This window comes from Etheostoma spectabile, chromosome 11, assembly GCF_008692095.1.
Source record: "Etheostoma spectabile isolate EspeVRDwgs_2016 chromosome 11, UIUC_Espe_1.0, whole genome shotgun sequence".
NCBI lineage: Eukaryota > Metazoa > Chordata > Actinopteri > Perciformes > Percidae > Etheostoma > Etheostoma spectabile.
The window spans coordinates 6,727,501-6,750,608 of NC_045743.1; the positions used below are offsets into that span (position 1 = coordinate 6,727,501).

The 23,108-nt window shown below is 39.1% G+C and overlaps 2 protein-coding genes across 2 annotated transcripts in view; both read right to left on the reverse strand.

Moving 5' to 3' along the window:
- The window catches only part of LOC116697936 (vang-like protein 1), a 19,177-nt gene extending 9,898 nt beyond the window's left edge, over positions 1-9,279 (reverse strand). Inside the window, exons 1-3 of the mRNA XM_032529575.1 lie at positions 9,072-9,279; positions 4,357-4,603; positions 3,081-3,252 (exon numbers count right to left, since the gene is read on the reverse strand). Of these exons, the coding sequence (XP_032385466.1) occupies positions 3,081-3,252; positions 4,357-4,424 (240 nt within the window). The 5' untranslated portion in view covers positions 4,425-4,603; positions 9,072-9,279. The remainder of the gene's footprint in view (positions 1-3,080; positions 3,253-4,356; positions 4,604-9,071) is intronic.
- A 728-nt stretch (positions 9,280-10,007) lies between these two features.
- LOC116697952 (helix-loop-helix protein 2) lies at positions 10,008-15,169 on the reverse strand. Its single transcript, XM_032529604.1, has 2 exons — positions 14,879-15,169; positions 10,008-13,275 (listed from the first exon to the last, which is right to left on the reverse strand). Exons 1-2 carry the CDS (start codon positions 14,885-14,887, stop codon positions 12,874-12,876), a joined length of 411 nt encoding a protein of 136 aa, XP_032385495.1. The 5' UTR covers positions 14,888-15,169; the 3' UTR covers positions 10,008-12,873.
- Between the last annotated feature and the right edge of the window lie 7,939 nt (positions 15,170-23,108).

The window sequence follows — 23,108 nt, forward strand, 5'->3', positions numbered from 1 at the left end:
GTGATTATAGAGCTCAAGAGACGCTGAGAGTCAGCAGAGAAACCAGACTGTCTGTGTTACTCATCACCAGATGTCAGCTCTAAGGCACAACTTTGTTTTTGCTGGCTGAAAGAGAAGGAAGAAGATGAAATTTACCTTATTAAATTTTCCTCTATTGAATAAAAATGTCCAAAAGTGACACATGCAATTTGGCTTTTTCAAGGAAGTCATTTCTACACATCACAAGCGCTGGTATTGTGCATGCTGGCTCACTGTCATGACTCACTAAGACACTTGAATAAAACAGAACCATCGTTAATGGTATCAGTAGTCTGTCTTAATGAATGTGCAGGGCTGGGATAAAGCCTGACATCCGGTGTAATCTCCATCCCCTTCCGCTATCTATTTTGCAAGGGCCCTTTTGCGGCATCCCGGGCTTAGCGCCTTCAATGACGGTTGTGTAATTGGTTAAAAAAAATATGTACAAGTCAGAGCATTTTCCCCCCAATCCCAGAATAGATAAACGGTGTAGCCAGACCAAACCTCAGCACTGACACAGTGCTATGGTGACAGGTCTGACAATGCAAGACTTTGTCATCAGTCTAAAGGTCTACTGTGAAAAAGGCCAATTCAATCAGACATTTTAGTAAATATGCACCCTAATAGTTTATCTTATAAATCAGCATCTTAACATTTAATTCACCTCAGCAATTACCTCCCAATGCATTTATACAGTCAAGCTTTCAAGCTAATGTCTCATTTAGTGAGAGAAACATTGTATTATTTATTGAGCTAATACACTGATAGAATGAGCCATTAAGTGTCAATGTATTAAACCCAAATTAATGCCACACTAATCAGGGCTGATCTCTACATACAGTAAAGCAAGAAGGAAAAGTACGTCACTGATAGAGAATGAAACAGAAAAGGGTTACAGGACGGACACAGAGAGAGAGAGAGAGAGAGAGAGAGGAGAGAGAGAGAGAGAGAGAGAGAGAGAGAGAGAGAGAGAGAGAAGAAAGGGGCGGGCAGTACGGCTGCTTGCTTGGCAGACTTTTCATCTGGCAGAGGGTGAATATGGATTATGGTTAGGCCTGTTCCACCATCATAAAGCACAACACAACAACAACATGCTGATAAGCACCGTTCACACAGACTCACACATACACAAACCAGACAGTCTGCCAACTGCAAAACCCAATGGCTAAGCCCCACTGGCCTGGGTGGAGGTTAAAACGACAGTTGCACATTCGTGTGTTTGCAAGCGTATTAGTTTCACTGTGTATGTGTTTGTGTTCAAGTAAGTCATGGGTGTTACAAGACAAAAACAACTGGCATTAGTTTAACATGCCTGGCAGGTTACCTACAATTTACTACATTCTTTAATTCAGGTGGTTATTTTTTACATTACATCAAAAAATGTGAGCGTAACAGCTATAAGTATGCGTGTGCGTACAACGATTCAATGAAAGAGGCTAAGAAGCAAAGTGTGACACGCCAAAACAAGAGTATGTGCTTCTCCCCATATGCTTTGGTTTTCCTGGAGCTAACATTGTGAACTGAAGCCGCTGCCTTCTGGCTCACTGCGTCTGTCTCTCAAAGCAGCATGGACAGTCTCAGTAACAGACTGTGCACTCTCTCTATGACTCATACACATACACAGAAGCTAAGGTCCAAGATCATATCCTTATGTGATAGCCATGCGTCTAAACATGGAGGATTATTCATATCAGTTTTCCTCAAAGTGGCGTTTGGCTGGATACTAAGGCTAATCTCAGTATGTGAGGATGTCTCTCTGCACTGGAGCCTGTTAGTGTTACAGCAGCTCTGCCATCTAACAGAGCTGCTCCAAAGGAACAGTGGCTGGGGTGGACATTGGTGGTGGTAATGATGGTGCTGCTGCTGTGCCATTTGGACACATTTTTTCTGGAGGGCTAATGCAAAACAATGGCAGATTACTTTACACTGTGGACAATGAACGCAAGCTACAAGTTGACACTCACATGACATCGTGGAATGTGGCTTCCCAGCCGGAAGGGGATGCTGAGCCGAGACGGCTAAATAGGTCACACCTCTCCGAAATTCTAAGAAAGCCTGGCTGAAGACATGCTCAGATCCTATTCACATTAAATAATACTCTATACTTTATAGTACATATTTTGCAGGCAGCTTGTACACGCCACATACACACACTTTCTCCATTTTCTCTTACACACAAACCAACAGTACTTAGAATGACAAAATGCTTTCTTTTTACTATAGATTTCAAGTAGGTCAGAAAGACTGTGAAGGCAGCTCAAGGCAGAGTTGTCTCTAAAGAGCAATACATGAAATATACTGTATATGTTTTCTCCTCCTTTGTCTTTTTGCTTCTCACTCACCTTTCTTTAACTTTCATTGCAATCTACCTGCTCATCTGCATGAACACAGCTAGCCTGGCTCTGTCCAAAGCTAAAGAACAATATATCCTATATAATATAACTATATTCTGTCCTGCTCCTGGCAAAAGAATAGTCTGACATATGACAACTTGCTGTGTTTGACAAACTACTTTGAATAATGATCACAATTTAAATGCATATTTAATCCCTACAGTGTTGACTTGGTTGAATATCCATTCTGTGTTTGAGCTGCATTATCACAGTATTTTGCTCCCTGTGTCTTCTTAAAAACCTATATTGCTTGCAGAGCTCAACACAATCAGCTTTATGGAATGACTGGTACCAATTTGCTGTGCTTTCAAAGCGATCAGGCATGACAGTTATACCCAGCATCACACACCCACAAATACACTGTAACACAGCGCTGTCCGTACAAATCCGTACAGGCCTACAAGAGAAATGCTAATCCTCTGACCTATTTGATCCCTTGTCACCATTGCTATTATGTGCCAGGCGCTGTGGCAATGGGCAGCCAGCTGCTGAGTAGAAGAGTTTAAGGTCATGGTGCCGAGTTTATACTGTAGATGGATTACTGGGCCTTCTGATTTACTGTATTAGAAATAAATTACTTCTCTGACAAACAGCCTGCATTCCTTCACAGTTTAAACATCCCATTTTTTGTCACGTAAACAGTTTTGTGTACAATTCCATGGAAAATACCTGGGCCTCATCTCCCTGGTCTGCTGCTGGTGTGGGTTCACCTGGCAGCGGATCTCCATTGTGAACGAGGGAGTCCTGGGAGGGCGTGTCAGGGGGGTTGATGACAACGGACCTCTCAGAGCGACTGCTGTCTTTACTGCTGCTGGCCTTGTGCCGCTCGCGACTTCGATCCCTAAAGTTGAACAAACACACAAAAGCCATTTAGACAAATACAGTTAAGATCATTAATACGTTTGCTCATGTGCGTTTTATTGATTAATCTGGACATTATTTTCTTGATTAATCGTTTTGTCTATAAAATGGTTGAAATGCCGTCACAACTTGCCAGAGAGAAGTGGATGTATTCAAGTTCCCTGCTTCATCCAAAGCTTAGATGCTTGGCCTTTGAGCTTGACAAATGACCGAAGAATCAAAATCATACCATACCTTTTCTATTGATCAAAAAATATAAATTGACCAATCATTTCAGGTTTCATGCAATCAAGCAAATTATCAACATCGTTTATGAGTACTCAAATACATATACACACACAAAGCAAGACCTGAAAGAAGAATGGGCAACAATTAAATCTTTGCTATCATTACTATTGCTATTATGTACTTTTTGTATAAAGATGCGTTTAAAAATCTGCTGCTTTTCTTCGTCTGATATATTATGGAAGTAAACTGAATATCTATGGGTTTTGGATTATTTATCTAACCAATCATAGAATATGTTACAGTGGACACTGGGGAACTTGTTTTTTTAAATCATTTTCTGACACTTTGTCCTGTAGGACAAATTATTCATTAACACATAGGGACAATAACAGGCAGATTATTCAATATAAAAAAAAGGAATGGCTAGATGCAGATCTATTTGGCAAAAAGCTGGTGGAATGGGAGGGAAATATTGAGGAATGGACGGGCCGGGGATCAAATGATTTTCTCATTTGCAGGATTGACCGACTGAATCAGTTAAATAGGTTAGAGCCGCTCAACCGTGACGACCCTGATCCACAAACTCTGTCTGTGTCATTATCTTGCTTGTTCTCTCTTCTGTCTCTATCTTAGTCTCTCATCTAATAGATTTGCCCACAACCAACCCGTTGCCCGCTCAAACAAACACAAACACAACAAACTCAATGTGCAGAGAAGTTGATACATGAAATACCTTAGCAAAAGGGGCTGCGAAAGAGGCAGCCTGTGATCTAGCAGAAAACCATGTCATGGAAAGGGAGAGATAGACATATACAGCTGAGAAGCAGACAGAAAGGTGGACAGACAGGAAACGTACCCATGTCGGTTTGATCTCCCCGAGCGGCTGGAGTAGGAGTAGCCCGAGTGGGTCGACTCAGTGTCCATTCCAACGCAGTTCAGATCCGGCGATTGGCCAGGGGGATGAGGAGAGATTCGTCGTGTGGTGGAAAGGGTAAGTTGGCAGCAGCACTCAGGAGGAGGAATGGGTTGCTATAGAGACAGGCCTCAGGAATCCACGGCGACTGATAACTACCCCAGAGAGCTGCTTTAATAGCCACATTGACCTGAGAGATGGAGAGATAGTCTATGAGTCTTGCATCAAAACTTGCAATGTCTGACAAATAACGCTTTGGAGATATTAGCCAGGCAATATATTTTTGCACAGGGTTGTGCTGAGTATCATTCAATTTACTATAGAGCAGAATGAACAGGAGTCAAAATATTAGAGTTATCACCATTTTCATTATCTGTGTTTTAGGTCTGGACAGCCAGCTAGATATTTCCTGTCTACCTCAGTACATTGCTTTTCCCTGTCTTTAACAGTTATAATTGATCCAAATTATCTATAGAGTCGGTTTTGAACTTAGCAAAACACACTAGGCTTGAAACAATTTACAATTTGGAAACACTGCTTCAAAACCTGGCATTCAAATGCCACATTTACAACATGTTTTATGAAGTTTTAAAAAGTTAAGCTTATTCATTGCTCTTAAATTAATTGTGTCTGTGAGTGTTTTTTATGTGTTAATTATGCCATTTTGTACAGGTCTCTCTTGTAAAAGGAACAACTCAGGTGATTTCCTGGTTGAATACAGATTATATAAACAATTACATCAAAATCCTACAGACATAATGCAGGACCTTCAGGGAGAAAACAGCGGCCAGTGCAACCCTTTTTAACCGGCACTAGTTGAAGATGCGTTTAAGATATTATAGGAAATGTGTTTCAAAATGTCATATTTGACACAATGACAAGTAATCATAACATAATGTAGTGCTATCAGCACACATACTAAAAGTGCAATCAGGCCAAATTTCTGGGCCACTTATTAATTCACTTCCTGGGCCTTAATAATGTATGTTGTGTGATGAATGAGGACGACTCAGGGCTTCACCATGCATGACCATTCATTTAGACCTCAATCTGCAATCTGTCTATCTCCCAGCTGTTGTCCCAACAACCACCTGCCAATCACCATCCCCAGCCCAGTCTCATTTTACTAACCGGAATTATTCTACCTCCTGTCATTTGTAGGCCATTTGTTATCGCTGTAGTCAACGGTATATATAAACAGTAAAATAGCCAATTCAGCATATTAGGATGTGAATGCATACAGCGGGAGAAAGATCATGCTCTGAAAATAATGGTTAGAAGAAGACACTGCAATGTAATGGATTTCCATTAAGATAATACTGACAGGGTTGAACATTTTTCTATCCTTTCTTTACCCGTCATGGGAAATGGGGACGTGCATATGAGAAACCACATCATTTCCATTAAGGATTTTCACACAATGCATATAAATGATGTAATAATATTCCTAGTGGCTGAATAACATGTGTCAGACAAAAGTTTGAATTTGCAAAGGATGGTGTGGTGACAAAAAGAATAGTTTCTCTAAGAGTGAATAGGAAAACGGTCTCCACAAATACAGCTGCTATTGAAAGAGGGGACCATATACGGAACAAGGAAGCGCTGCATGTATATGGAGGACTTCAATAAAAAGTGTACTTGAACATACCACTTACAGCATCAAAGCTTATGTCACAGCAATCAATTTTTCAACAAAAACCAGAGATTTGATAGAGGAAAGTCCCATCTCTCATCTCTAACCCACATCTGGAGCGTCCACTGTTGCCTTGGCAACATCGGAGGCAGGAGGCCCCAACTAGCAGCAAAAATCAATCACCCCTGCTGAGAGTAAATTTGTGTTATGAGTGTAGTGGGGGGGGGGGGGGGAGAGACACAGTGTGAAGGCACAAAGATCAAACAATGGTTTCTCATCACACCCAGTGCCCGCATGGTTAAATGGATAAGGCAATGGTTTGAATAAAAGCTGCTAACTCCCTGAGTGCTGATCTCTGAGCGTGGCAGTGGTATGTGGGCCAAGACGAGTCCTCTGAGAAGCCACTCAGCCACGAGACGAGCATGAAGAGGCACAGTGAACCAGGCCATGTGGAAAATCGCAGCCACGGGGTAAAAAAAACTATCAGTTACAAACGATCAGATAACTATGAATAAAGCATAACAAGGTGCATTAGAGATACATGCTTGATCTGAGTCGGTCCATCCAAAAAATTCAGTAGTCCTCTGTGAGGGACTGTGTTGAAAATGTGTTTGCTAGTGATGCGTAGTTGCTTCGCTGCAGACCGTTCTGGTTGGCTGCATCGAGAAGAGATTCACAAGGGCAGAAAGTGACACTAATGTAAAACAAACACTCATTAGCGTGTTTGTTTAGAGGAAGGAGGCTGTTGCACAGTGGGAGCTACTGTACTGTAACTACATAGGCTCAGAGGTTTAGGCACACATGGGAGCATTTTTTTTTTCTTCTTTTTTTCAAAAAAAGAATATAACCAGGCTTCACTATTGCAACAAATATGTGTATGTGTGAGACTATGCGGAGAGTTTTAACATCTGATAGGTTAGGTTCTTTAGGTAAGGATAGGTTAGCCTATTCCCTCCGCAACTCAATTAATAATAACAGATGAGAATGTGGGATTTCAGCTTAAAGTCCTTGACTGCAAAGACTTTGGTCTTGAATCTGGACAGAAATAGAGAGATGTGGAATTTGTGATTCTATTAAAGCGTCAAATTCAATGTTGGCATCCGAAATGACGCAGATCAGCCTCAAAGCTCATCTGCTCAAATTTGTTAATGAAAACCATGTGTAGCAATATACATATAATAATACTGAGGAGGTGATGCATCATGATGCATTGTGATGTTGAATCAATTCGAATCGTTGACAAGATAATCATAATTGAATCGGGACACCAGTGAAAATTCCCACACCCAGTATTCAATTTACAATTACAGGAGACTAAAAAAAGCAAATAGTCACCCTTGAGGACCTCGAACCATTGAATTGTTGGGATTTTTTACTAAATACATGATGTACATAAATAACCCATTACCAAAATGTAATTGCATACAAATCACTTCAGCTAAATATTATATTAGTGAAATAAAATACGTTCTTTGAAATAAAGAAACAGACACCCAAGTGAGTAACACAGTCCAGGAAGATGGGTAAAAACTTCTTTGAAATCCAATAATGGGTGACAAAGTGTGTGCCAGTGTTATTTATAGTGATAACAATCTCCAATCCTTCCATGAACTGCAGATAACCCAGGGGAACAGCTGCAGATTAACACATTATACAATCGCTGTTAACTGACTAAAATCACACAAACGGAGCCACAGATGACGCAAGATGAAACTCCCATGGAAATTATTTCGTGGGCCTTACCACCAGGACACATGATGCCATTAGGAACTTGCTTCCTGTGTATTTTCCTTTCATTGTTTGCTCTGACAGTCTGACATTTGATTCTTGGCACAAAGGTATTTGTCAGATATGTGCAGAGATCAAACCTGTGACCTTTGACACACCACAGTAAAAGGAGAAAGTTAAGACCTGACACAGTTCTCTGGAATGCAACCCCCACCCCCCCACGACCCCCACCCCTCCTGATCTGCTCATGCGGGACTAAATAAAAGTACAGTAGAGGGAGAAAGAGTGAGGTTGTAAGAGAGATAACTCAGTAAATTCATACTTTAAGAGCAGTGCTTTTATTACACTTCTGTACACTACTCTACATTGCATCAGACATTGTAACATGCTATCGTGCTTTGCAGGATCCTAATGCTCCTCAGAAGCCTAAAGGTAGCTCCACTTCTCATTACACTTATGGCACTCTGCCCTGCCAAGCAGAAAAAAAACAGGGTTTAAAAGAGAGCAATGACAAAAGCCTTGCTGCTGACACCACTTTCTTTTGATCATTCATGGCAAGAATGGCTTCCAGGGGATGACTCATCTACTCAAGGGGTTCCCATACCTCCCAGTGCCCTTAGACCTCTCTGCACAGGACCTATCAGCACTAATCAATAATAAATAACTGTAGGTGCTGCACAGTTTCACTAAAGCATCGTGGCTCTGAGATACTGTGGAAGACAGCACCGACAGTGACACAGGAGGCACGGGAAGCGGCTTCAGTCATACTAACGCCTCATCCAGCTGTGCACAGTGTTCTCTTCAGACAGCTGCTGCTGATGATGGCGATACACACCATCAACCTGCAGAGGCAGTTTGCATCTTATACGCCTTTTATTTTATAGGCTCATGGGTCTGAGAAAGACAGGGATGTGATGTTACTTCTCTATTACACAGCTGCAGTTTCAATTACAATAGATTTGGTTTCAGTCACATCCTGAACACCATTAACCACAGTAGGTTATAAGCCACTATATCACCATATTGTAGCCTATGCATTACTTTGATTCTATCTATTTCTTTACGTAAGAGGCTCTGAGGAAGTGTCTTAAGAAAAACTACAAGGTTAGCTCCCAGATAAATATGGGTTAGGATGACTAAAGGCTACATCTGTCTGTTGAGAAGGAAACCATTTTTTTCACGACGGCAGCATTGAACTTCATCAGTAATTCCTGTGAGGGGATGTGTCTCAGGCGTTTGGTAAAGATATACCCGCTGTAATGAAGACGGCATAGCGATTCTCGGTTCATTTACCTACCTTTCTTTTCTCCGACGTGTGTCATATTCCCCACTTGCGTCTCGGTGCCAGTGTCCTGGTGAATCTGGAGCCGCTGCGCTGCTGAGCCGTCTGTGCTACTGACAGGGGCAGCTCCCTCATACGAGCCTGGCCATTGTGGTTAGCAGTACTAGAGAGGGAGGCAGCATGGTGGTACAATACACTAGAGTGCACTTTAACGAGAATTTTCAGTTGCAGCCCACAAGAGGTCGTCCTTTACCTGCCATAAGCAGGAAGTTGGTTCATGGTCCCTGTGAATCAAAGCTCACCCTCCATTAAAAATGTGTTTTGCTCACTGATACTTCTACTTGGTGTTTGAGTTTCACTGTGTCAGACATTTGAAGATCACATCTGCTGAAGTGGGAACATTTCTCTGTTTTTACCCCAAAATCTGTGCTTTGCTTAAAATCTCAACTAGTTTAGAGGCCAATGTGGTCCAATTATGCAATTTTAAACAAGTGTAATGTGTAAAATAGTAAAGTGTGAGTAGGAGACATATTTTTCATGTTGGTTAAACTTCTGAAATTTGCATATTTATAGAATCTTAGGAGAGGTTTTTTCATTGATGGAGAATGAGGACAATAGATGTAATTAGTTTGAGTTTTTTTTGTCAAAAAACAAATAAAAACTAAACTAAACAAAACATGTTGGACTTTTCAAAGCAAAATATTTGGAGGGCATAAACCTGCCTCAAATTCCTTGTGATTTGGATAAATGGGTTAATTTAGGCTTTAGGGCATTCATTATCGGCCAGACGGCAGAGACTATGAAAAGTCTAGCATTTGTACCCAGGAAAAAAGGCAAGGTAGGCCACAGGTGGCACCACAACACTTTGTTAAATATTCAAAAGATGTTCACTTCATCAACAGGAAAAAAGAACAACAATAATATCAGCAAAGCAATTTAGCAATGTTGACTTTTAAAGTTTATTGTTGACCTTGAAAACAGAGGTGGCAAGGACAAGTTCACATCAAGGTTCATTCAGTAGCTGTTTTAGAGCTTTTTCAACAGATACAATTTTCATTTTGGAAATTGAACAACTGAGAAAAGTCCTTCTGCTGATGAATCTCATGTAAAATGACCGAACGCTCCAGAACAGCAACTCAAGTTTCCAAGGCACAAACAAAACATGCAGCCATAACCTTGAATATCATATCAACAGCAATAACTACCTCTAGCTATAACTTGGCTTGCATCGTGATAGAAAAACACTTAAGTTTCCTACTATAATTGATGTGATGATGGCATAAATATTGTTACATCAAGTAAGAATCAAGTAATGACCAACATTAACTCAGTAGAACATGCAGGCATTAGTGGTACATACAAATATGCCCCTACAATTGTTTTAAATACATAGTAGGAAAGTGCTCTTTAAATAAAAAAGTGCAAGATTCTTTTAACCGTTGTATTGTCTTCAATTTCGGGACCCTCTCGTATCCCTCGAGTCAAACTGACCCGTGACTTATTTGGGGTTTTAAAAACAATTCTGAAATAAAATTTCACTTCATAATCTAATAACAAATATTGCCTTTCAAACAATTGAGATATCATACAGTATACGTTTAGGGAATGCAATCAGTCTCTACTAGAACACAATTAAAAATGGAAGTGTGATTTGTTTTTTGTCACAAGGTTATAATTCATGTTTAAAATCCACTATGTGATCATTCTTATCTTGGAAAAACATCCAGAATAATTTTCTGAACTGAGTCAGGAATACATGTTTATCACAGAAAATAAGGTAAGGCCGTTGATTCAGGTAGAAAAAATGTAACTTGAAATAGGTCAATTTGACCCAAATACCATACAAGGGTTAAAATATATAAAAAGTGAATGTGAACTTTAAACAGTTGAATGTCCTTCTATGAAGCTCCATCAGAGGGCAGTGTTGCTCCTTTCAAACACAGTACTGTGTGACAGAGCTCTATGCAGACTTAAATAGCCTACAGTTCTTGCCTGGTTTTATCATTTGACCCACATTGGCTATATCTATACTGAATATTAATAACCATCTATGTATGGCCTTTACAACTTTTCCTGCCCCATTTATCTTAAAATCTGATGTTAGTCTTGGCCTCTCCTCTCCTAACATAGCTATTGTATCCAGTGTGTAGACCAAGTGTGTAGTGTGTGTAATATGCAGTGTGTGGACAAAGGGCTGTCACTTGTGCTGCTGGAGTGGACATGAACAATACCTCAAGCCCCTTGGGCCACATTATACCGCCGAGACTCGCATAAAGGGATGAGAGAAGGAGCACAGCCAGCGTCTGACAAATGGAGAGGGATATCAAAGGGACACACAGGAGTTTGTACAAAAATCTCATACAAAATTAAAAAAAAACATTTTGGTAATGTGCAAAGCTGGGGTAGTAATAGTCAAAACACTGACAAAAGACCATAGATGTCCAATGTAACCATACATTATGTATGCTTGAGTAATTGAAATGACATATAAGGCCAACTGGGCTGCTTTACAGACACTACTGACCACTGACAAACCTTTAAAAGCATCAGAAAAGACAATGGCAGGTTCCATTCCAAAATGTTGAGTGGTTTTGCTCAAATATTTTGGGCTGAAGTGACTGAAAGTATTTACCCACATCGTCACCAAATCATGTTGGCATTAATCCCAAAACATTACGCCAAAATGTACTACTTGTTTTTTTCTTGTCTTTTAAAATTCTCATATTATGGTTGAGAGGTTTATATGGTTGAATTTTCAAAAAATACCATATTTTAGTTGTACTGCACATTGCTGCAGCTCCTCTTTTCACCCTGTGTGTTGAGCTCTCTGTTAGCTCTGCTAGCTAGTCAGTTACAGAGTATGAGGGCGTGCAACGCTAGCAGTTAGGCGAGCGTTATAACGTTATATATAGCGTTATATGTATTACCAAGTGACGCACATTTGTCACGGAACTAAAGGCTGGACTACAATAGAGCTGTTTGAAGCCGTGTTTTCTCTGGAAGATGCAAAGTTCCTTTGGGGTGGACTTTGGGATTATACAATTTGTAAAAATATAACGTGCACAAAAAAGCATAATATGAGCACTAGAGTTTATTGTTTATGTTCACATTACTGCCTCATTTGCATGTATACACATTTGTGTGTCCCCAGAGAGAAAGCAAACAGATGGCCACACTATGGTTGTTTTGGTTCTGGAGAAACACCTGCCCCATCCAGAGGGAGATGGGGCACCAAGACCTCACCTATGTGGTGGAGGAACAGCTTGTTTGGTAGTGTGGTTTTAATTGAAATTAAAAAAGAGCTTTCAGAAGTCACCTTCTAAGATAAAATCTAATACGTAACATAACTGGCATAAAAAAACAGCATCAAGCATGTTTCTTGATTATTTTTTGAGCTGTCACAATGTATTTAAAGCAACCAAATGCCCAGTAGACTATTTTTTTGTGTAATTGAATTAAATATATCTACAAATTGGTGCAAACAGTAAGTCCCAATGAAAGACAAGGCAGCAAATGTAAGGTGATCATTGCAATGTTTTAGTAGTTTAGCTGAACAACTATAATATACAGCAGCTTTTAAAATAATTTCATTCTTTTCATCCTTTTAATAACATTAAGCCTGAAGCAACTGTTTCCCATGATGAACAATCCTTGTGATACTCCCCAAACTAGGATGCACTGGAATCTACAGTGTGTTGCATAACCAACCATATGCAGGGCATTCCTCAAATAGTCTGGTATCAATATCAAGAAATCATTCAGCTGCTGTACAAACAATCCTCCTGCCTCTGTCCATCCTCCTGTTGGTCATCACAGCCTAAACATCCAGCACGTGGTTGAGGTAGGAGATGTAACAAATCGCAAGTCGCAGGATCTCAATCTTAGACAACTTCTTGTCTGGTGGGAGTGTTGGGAGCAGTTTTCTAAGCTCCACAAATGCCAGGTTGAAGGAGACTACACGCACACGTTCCCTGGTGGCATGCGCTGATCGATATCTAGCTGTCGCGCGCCTTTTCCGCCTCTTCTCCTCCCTGCTGAGGGCAGGCACGTGCACGGTGCATGCCTTGCCCGCTCCATCCTCAGGTTTGGCTGGCATTGACCCACACTGCACATTGAAAGTTTCCAGAAGGGTCTCTCTGTCAACTTGTCCCCAGGGCAGGTCAGACTCAGGCTGGTCAGGACTGAGCATCAGGTTTCTGACCTCAGACTGGGAAAGATCCTAAAGCAAATAGTGGAAGTCAGTGAAAATATATCCAGAGATCTTTGGAAATGATTCTGTTTTAACTTTATGACCAATTACCAGGAATTGGTAAAAAAAAAAGACAAGGAAAGAATAAGGCAAAAGGAATTTTATTTGATACAGAAAAACTCATGTGCTCTAGATCAATGCATAAGTGGAGGCATCCAGTGGTAGCAACTACCGCAATACACATACTCAATTTATGGGTACTTGTACTTTAATTGAAAATTTCCATTTTCTGCGGCTTGATACTTTTACTCTACAACAATTCAGAAGAAAATATTTTACTTTTTACTCCACTACATTTATCTGATAATTGTAGTAAAAAGTTACTTTTGAGATCCAGATTAAAAATACAAACTATGATCAACAACATTATGATATTACATCAACAAGTCATTATTGATCCTCAGTAGCTAATTCAAAAGCTACCCAGCATTATATAAAAAGGTAATATACTGTATATAAAATGTATTTATATAAAATATACAGTATGTTCTTTAGATATTAGCCAGCTGCAATATTACAGTATATGTACATATTACAGTAATGCATCACTAATCATAATCAAATAATATAATAGCATAAATAATATTTGATAATATTATTCTGTAAATGGCCTCATTCTACAAAATTAGTAATTCAAATGTTGTACTTGTACTTGTAAATACATTTTGATGCCAATACTTTTACTTTTTTGTGTAAGATTTTAAATGCATGACCTTTGTCTTGGCGCTGTTACTTAAGTACAAGTTTTGAGTACTTTTGTTACAAAGGGGCACTGTAAATAGATGGAGGCTCTCAAATTCGAAACAGCTTGTGGTTTGACTTTTAAAGGTGACCCAAATCTTTAACTGTGCTCGACATACTCTACCATTAGCGTATGCTTTAGTAATAAGACAAACATCTATGTGATGGACTATTCCTAAAAACACATTTGCATTATGATAACTGTCAGCTTGTGTTCATCTCTGTTTGCCGCTTTTTTGATAGTCAGATATAGTTATATAGTTATAGTTATTTTTGTCAGTCAAAATGTAAAACTAAGCCCAAAAAAAGGGAAAAAGGACCCTGGAATAAGAGGGACTCGTGCTGCCCCCTCGTGGCAGATCCACACATATGCTGCTCGCAGAGACAGACGCTGTCCGTGGTGCTGCAACAATGGCAAGACTACAAAAACAAATGCGACTTTTAATCAAGCCATTTAGTAAAAATAACGTTTATTTAAAGAAGTGTCCATTCTTGTTATCTCATAAAAATTCAACAATCGAATTAACAAACATTAGAGAGATAAACACCATATTCTGCCATGGGTACTTAATCTTTACTGGAAATTGATGCAACGCTGTTTGGCATGTTCTCTAAGAAAAAGACCTTTTACACATTACCAACTTTTTCTGCGCTGAACTTCTTATTCAGCAGATTAGCAGCATGTTTCTAACACGCAGGAGTAGACTGAAGGATGGTAATTATTTTCTGTTCTTTTTTTAAGTTTCAATTTCCCTGTAGCCTATGGAACAGCTCAAACCTCTGAAACTGCGCCGGAGTGCAGGAGAAGTAAACAACATTACATTTAACTTACCTTGCACATTCAAAATAACAGAGCCAACTGAATCTCACATAAAGTTATCTCCCCCTTCAGCCACCATGGTGTCTTGGTTTTGATGTAGTTCAGTCGAATTAAAGTGCTGAAAACCGGACGTGGACGAAAAGGTCTTGCAGCCACGCTCATTTTCCTCCATGGTGTCAGGCGCACAGTACGTCCTTCAGTAAGTGACAGTCTGGCTTGTTGCTCTGCCTGTTTCTTCCATCCAACCTCGCCTGGTTGTGCGCAAGATACACAGCCCTATATATGTAAAACTGGAACGAAGTGACGACACGCACAGTGGGATAATGCAGTTGTTGTCCAAACCTCCACTCAGCTTTCACTTTTTTCCCTGCAGATGAAACGCGCCTTCGTGCGCACAGAGCTTTATTAGTTAGATTGGTTCGAGATGCAGACGTTTCATTCTAAAGGTTACAACCCAGTGAACTTATTATCACCCTTGTTGCCTATGAACGTACATTGATTATAGTCTACTAGACGAGAAACGACTTCCAATGACGCCATTTTTTCGCTGGATCCTGTTAGTATAAGGTCAAGTGAGCACCTGTGTCTAAAGAAAATTGAGTCAAATAGTCTCAAACTGTCTCCACCTTTTCTGCCCATTTAAATGTAAAACAATGCAAAAATAAACAGAAGCAGCTCATTGCAGCCTTTTTCCTAAAGAAAGATTGGGTCATATGTGTGAACTGAGCTAGTGATAAGAGTTTTAAATTGCCCTACAAATAGCTGGGAATCTGTACACACCATTCGGTTTGGTCATAAGCATTTCATTTCACCAGAGCACGTTTTTTTCCATTTGCAGAACTTTAATGGGCCCATTGCTGAAGGACGAACAAGGTTAGGAGAAGGAAGGTGACGGAATGGACGCTGTGTATCTAAACAGCTCATTTATCCAAGCAAGAAAGAAATAGATGGACACCAAATATAATAAATCCTAATGAATCTAGTGCCTTTTATGCCTACATAGTGGATGTGTGGTATGTATGTACCACATGAGAACAAAGACGGTTATTGTGGTTCAATTTGTGTTTGTACGCTGTTTTGGTTAGTGTAGTATTGGGGTTCTGGTATTCTATTTTTCATCTGCTCATCTATTAAGGGAAATATTAGTACTAATCATTAATAATATAATCATTGTGAGTTAATCACCAAAGGGCCTCTACCTCTGTGACGGTGGATGAAAAATGTCTCCTCAGACACTGTCAGAAATGACACCATGAATGCTCAGTGGGGATCATGTTTGGGTATTGAGAAGGCCTTGGCATATGGCTAACAACATTACCATTCTCTCCAAGATGTGACTGTTTCTTGTTTTGTCGATGGGAAATGTAAGCCACGACACTCATCACAAGACAATACCCACATCATGTGGTGCAGACCATTTCTCAAAATTGGTGTTAGTAAGTATGAAGCAGTATTTGCACACTCTTCTCAATGAGGACCTGATTGATTTGAGGGTAAGAAACACATCCTTTACTTTGCATTTTTTTTCAGTCTGATTAGACTTAATGTAGCTGCTTCATTGATTTAGTTGTGTTGCATATTGAGGTATTCGGAGCCTCAAACACTTATTTTATTTTATTTCCAATTGTGAAAAAAGGACACATCCTTAATTAGGGATTCAGGAGAAGGCCATGTTGGGTTAGCTAACCCAATGTTTGGTTTTTGGCAAGACCTACAGTGTGACCCTAATCAGGGCATGTTTTAAGATGACAGAACTGAATATTTATTTATGCAGAATATACAGTTTGTCATGCTCTAAGGTAAGTAAGGTTTGGATGAGGTCATATGATTTTCAGGTAAAATCCATGAATGTTATGAAATGAATCATTATGCTATGAGTTCTTTGAACAGATACATTTGTCATAATCAATCCTGTCTGTACTGTAGTTCTGTGGAATAGGCCTTTCCTTTTACTTTAAACACTGTAATAATAAATTACACTTTTGGCACACAGAATAAAGGTATTATGAGATCTGAAAATGTCTCCTTTCTATCCATCAAAAATATTTAACAGTTAAATCATCTTCTGAGTTATGTACATCATGAAGAAAATTACCACTTGTTACCACTTAACCATCAATAGGCAAGGCAAGGCAGCTTTATTTGTATAGCACATTTCAGCAACAGGGCAATTCAAAGTGCTTTACATGAAAAGATTAAAATAGTAAAAGTTACATTGAAGTACAAGAAATTAAACATTAAAGAGGTGTAAAAAACAGTCAAAAAAATATGAAAATAAAAGTTACATTGCAGTATTAGAAATTTAACATTAAAGAGCAGTTAAAACAGTTAAACATACAAAAGCAGGTAAGATAGTAGATTTTAGACTGGTCGTGTGGGACAGTGTGGAAGCCGCTGCCCCAAACACGTAATTGGGGCACAACAACCATTTTGTCAAAACCCAAACTTTGTTGACCAATAAGGTAGGCACTCAATACAGGCAGAACCATGTGTCTTTACCGTCTCATCCATCCACCACGGGCCCCACATGATCATGTGACTTTGTATTCTGGTTACCCATAACCAAGAGTGGACAATACAGTTGTCACTACAAGGCTTAGTTTAATCACGCAAAACCTTGCAAAATCCAAAACAGTTCCAACTGTTTCTTGTAGATTTTACCATAAAACCTATGTCACACCCACATTGGAGACATTCTCAGACATATGTTTGTTTCCTGTTTAGAAATACCCCCAGAATGCCCAATACCACCTGGTTTTATTCATCCTCTTTTATCTGAAAGTTGCAGTAATCGCAGTAGGCCTAATGAATAGCTAATGCCCGATGCCTCCACATTGCTTGAAATCTGTACTGCCAATTTATGATAAACTCACCTGGCCAAGACTAGTGATGCAATGCTTCTACTTGATCTACTTGATTTCAGTAGAATCACAAATTATAGGAGGACTTTTAGGTTCTGTGCTCTTTGCTGCACTCCACATTGTCTGTGTTGTATCCTCTCCTCCCCCCTTTTTCTACACCAATTCTCCTGGGTTTAACTCCTTGTCTGTCTCAGTCTGGACACCATCTGTTTAAAGGCCAGAGCCACAGACCTCAGATTTTCATCTCCTCCTCCTCATCTGCTCATGCATGCATGTGTGTTAATTAAAATGCATGTGCAAAATATTTTGCACACATCCGCAGTAAAGCATGTTATGTATATGCAAGATTTGTTTTAAAGTGGTGAAAAAGATTCCATTAATCCACTGCGTTTGTTTGTATTTAGGTAGATACTTTATTAATCACAGCAATTTTGCAAAAAATACGAAGATAATGGGCACAAAAGCCCAATACAATACTCAATCAATGTACAAACTTGTCAATCACAGAACTGTGCTACAACTTTCTATTCCTCATTACTTCCTCTGACTTTGTATCACTTTTACCTTCTGTCACGTCCATTTTCCAGTTTCTGTAATCCTCTTGTGTAACCAACAAATCACACACTGTAAATGCAAATGAGCTGAAGTAGTTTCATTTTAATTTGGTCCCTATTTTTCACACCCCCTCCCTCAGCTCTCTTCTCTGTCTGGTAACCATCTGCTGTCATATATTGTTTCTGCTGATTTGGAATCAGTTTTCATCAAATTGATCATCTTTGTCACCATGGTTACAGCAATGAAGAGGAAGTGGGGATTAGAAGAGGAGAAGAGAGGTGAGACATGACAGCAGTTTTGCGGAAAGTCTTTAGGTCTTCCATGTCCATAAGACAAGAATGTCAATCAGACAATAATGTCAATTTAAAACAGCATTCATCACAAATTACAATTACATGAATAATGCATTAGGTTAAATTGAAAAATGGTTATTTACATTGATGATAACTCTGGTGATTAACTGATAAATCAACAATTAAGTATTTAAAATAAAAAAATAAAAAATACAAGAAAATACTCATTGTGAGTTCCGAGAGCCGGAGGCGATGTCCTCCAAATGCTTGTCTAATCAAGGGTCAAAAACCCAAAGGTAGAGTAAAGTAACTTCATTGTTCCTAAGCAGAAAATTATCACTGGTAATCAATGATGTGCAACAAATGTGCAATTTGTCTGCAGGCAACCATATGAAGTTTCTAACACAGTAAATAAATAATTCATAAATATTTAATAGTTTAAATGGAGCCATTCTTTCATGAAATTGAATGAAGTGGTACCAAATTTATGCCATGCAGTTTGTGAAAAGTAAAGTAAATTGAGGAGCTATGCTATTATCTTATTTAGTAGAGTTATCTCTTTCTGCTTATTGACAACTTAACAAAAACAAACTATCCAGCCACTACCAAGGTTTTATATTGTTTTACTTCCAATCTGGCACTTAGTTCTGTTTTAGGTTTTTTTGGCCTGGGCACAAAAGGCCCAACTGTAAAGTAAGAGGAGCATCCCAGAAGAGCAGGATGAGGCAGTAAACACATCCTTTACGAAATATAATTGATTGAAAAGAAGCTTAAATGGAAAAGCAGAGTAGATGGTTTTGTTGCACAGCTATGAATTACACAGGGGAAAGCCATGTGATTTAAAATTTGAGTGTTATATCCTTTCGTCAATTCAGTAAGACAGACATTACAGAGGACCAAAACAAGTGTTGTCTATCTCCTCAGGAGCAGAGAAGACAGAGATTCACTTTAGTCAGAGAACTTACTCTGGAAGCAGCGACTCTTATCTTGGTTATTTCCTGTTAAATAAATACACACAATGATTGTTGGTCATCCACTCTATTAACTTTGTTACTCTGTGTTTTGCTGCTAGACGTTGTCACAGTTCAGTGAACATCACTTCATTGTGTTGCCTTCAGGGGCAGAAAACCTTACTTGGCTGACAAAGGTGAGCGGAGAGTGAAATTATTATATGTCGCACTGACCGTTCCATTGGTCCATTGAAGTGTATAGCATTAGTATAGCAGTTAGTATGTTGTATATACAGGCCAAATGTCAACACATTTAGGTTCTTTACTTCCACTTTTCAATGACAATGCTGCTTTTTTAGTTTCCTTTTCTTTTCTGTTGCTGCTTTTTCTGGGCCATCCGTTGCTATGCAGTCACAGCAGTCAGCTATGGCAGAACTTTATTGCCTCTATAACTGAGGGCAGTTTATTGGTCTGTTATAAGAACAGCCATGTATTTAATATGTACATTAGTTGCATTTTATAAAGATGGGTTTTGCAGCTGACCTATAAGTGTCCACATTAAGAAGGAGTATGGTAACCTTAATCTAAATAAAGAATAGCACCGAGGTATGAGGAACTGAAGCTGAGAGAAAGATTAGATTTCACTTTCCTCTCTCGAGGCTTTCATTGTTGAAGCTCTTGAGATGGAAAGAAAATGCTGTTTTGATCTTGTCACTTTTTCTTTGCAACGTTCTATATTTATTCCATGATTTGGAGACCTCATGTCTCATTGGAGATGTTGTCAATCTCAGTAACACTTTTCCACCCATCACATTGTATTGACAATAATGAAGAATATGAGCATAATTCACCTTGAAATCAGTACGCTATACCCACTATTGCATATATAAAAGGTTACGTACCACCAGGTTCACTTGTTTTTTGATATAACAACCAAAAGAGGCTTCTTAATTATTTATGTTCACCAGTGTCTGAAAGAGTTTAAGGGGATGAATCAGACCACTTTTAAGGTGATGTTAAATCTATTTACAATGACATTTGGCAAATGATTAGATACATGTAATGCTATTTGTATGCATACAGGTGAGACTCACTTGTTAGTACTTTTAGTTACAGCCATCTTTCACATGTTACTGTCTGTCTCAAAAGTTACAGCAGCCTAAAGCTCCTCTCATGGCAGAGACTATAATTAAATTATACTCTATTCATTGTCTCTATCCACTGTCCACTCTTGTCCCACCACAAAGTAAAAAAATGTTTTTTGTATACCTTAAAACGTTGCCAACAATGGTACAGCTGCTACCATGTCAAAGTCATGAGAAATGAGGAAAAATGTCCTCGGTGACGGTGATGCAACATGGTGCTTACTTGTGCATGTTGCTCTCTGGTGGACTACGTCATACTTTATAACTACTTTGACAAAAAAAGTAATGTCATGGCGAGATGGGTATGGCTGCAGCCTGGAGCGTCCCATGTCATGCCGTCTCGTGTCATGCCGAGGTGTGTCCAATGGTAATAAAATCATGAATAATTTTCCAGATGGAGTCACGGGTAAATTCGTGACCACGTTTGTTGCAAACAATTGAAAAACGTTAAAAACCGCTAAAGTAACACTTTTGCCATAGTTTGCTCATTTCTGAAAGTTATTGTTGTGTTGTTCCCTGATTTTGCGACGCAGCCATTTCTGCCAAATAACGGCAGGATTTCCTGAGGAGATAAGGATCTGCACACACAAGAACAAGAACACAAAAATAAACATGTTACACTCTTTCCAAGACTCCTTTTTAGTTTTATATTCTATATTGTTTTCACACTTCAGACATTGCTGCAAATACAATGTAGGCCTACTTATATACAATATACTTTCATGGCGAGAGGGCATGACGGTAGAGGCTCCAAGTTGCAGCCATGGAAGGAATCTTTTAGTTTGCCTATAAATTGCATTTATTTTAGAGACGGACATTTAAAATATTTAAAAAAAACACCAAGTATTTCAAGTATTTTATTCATTAGCACGACAGTTGACACGGGCTTATACTTTGAAAAGTAAGAGAGAGAGCCTAAAGTATTTTATTCCAGATGCGAGCTTTTATTTTGAAAAGTAGAAGCTCGGGGACGGCACAAAGCGGGATGGCAGAAGGATTGTTTTAGTTTGCCTATAATCTGCATATGGCATTTGTCTTGTAGACATATATATTTTTTAAGTATTTTATTCATTTGTATGATCGCCGTTACTGTTCATTTAAAAGAAACACCAAATATTTCAACTATTTTATTCATTAGCATGATAGTTGACGTGAGCATTTACTTTGAAAAGTAGGCCAAGAAAGATATTTTTTGTAGTATTTTATTTTGAAAAGTAGAAGCTCGGGGACGGCACCAGGTGGGATGGCACAAGGATTTCTTTAGTTTGCCTATAGTCTAAATTTATTTTATAGACAGACATATATTTTTTGAAGTATTTTATTCAAAGCATGATAGTCGACGCAATCTTATGCGAGCTTTCATTTTGAAAAGTAGAAGCTCGGGGATGGCACCACGTGGGACGGCATGAGACTGGACGGCATGTCATGGGACGCTCCAGGCTGCAGCCATACAGTCATGGCTGGTATTTCTCGTAATTCAATTATACATACATATTTCAGCAGCTTGTTCAGAGGTGCTGATAAACTCTTTATTAACTGTTTTTAGTTTCCAACACTGAGTTTCAGGTGATATGTCTGGGCTGAAATTAATCTTGTTTATTAAATCATTAAATCAATAATGTAACATTATGGGGTTAGGGATTGTGATTTTTGACATTTTGTTGACATTCTGTTTTTGTATTTTTTTTTATATAATCAGATAATTGCCTGATTTAGCGAATAGTTTGAAGATATTTTAAAGCCCTCTGCAAGACCTATACTTCCTCCAGCTGAAACGATTTGAATGAATTTTAATTTGTAACCCTGTCCGGCAGCAGTGCTGAGAGTGTGCCAAAAGTATCACAGTAAATCCTGGAGCTCTGTTTACTCATGGTCATTTGAGTGATTAGATCAGTGACATTGATCTCTTAAAGGTTGTCGTTTGCTTGCTTTACAATGATTCTGTTCTGCCAATATACAGCCACAATTCATGACTTACCATCTGGATGGCTATTATTCACTATGGCTTTAACCTCCTCAAGCTCTGGCAGACATACCCAAACTGTGATTAAACCATAAACAGCATCAAATCAATCTCTTCCCTGGAGAAGTAAATGGGCGCTGTCACCATCTAGCGGTAACAAGTAGGAGGACGATTTCTGTAAAGTAAAATGGGTAGACCATCAATGGGGCATGAAGCACTCTTGGGGACAAAAGCAACAAAGGCACTCTGTATTCACCCCATCGCCATCTTGCTTATATTCAGTGACACTTTGCAAGTTAACTGAACACTGCACTCTTAACTTTAGCATTATGTTCATGCTGAAGATGAAGAGTACAAATCCCTCTACCACAGTGACATCCCTTCTCACAGGTATTATACAAGTAACCACAGGATACTATACATTCAGAAAGAATCACCAAAGTTAATCTTCTATGCAGGTTCTATTTTTGTTCAG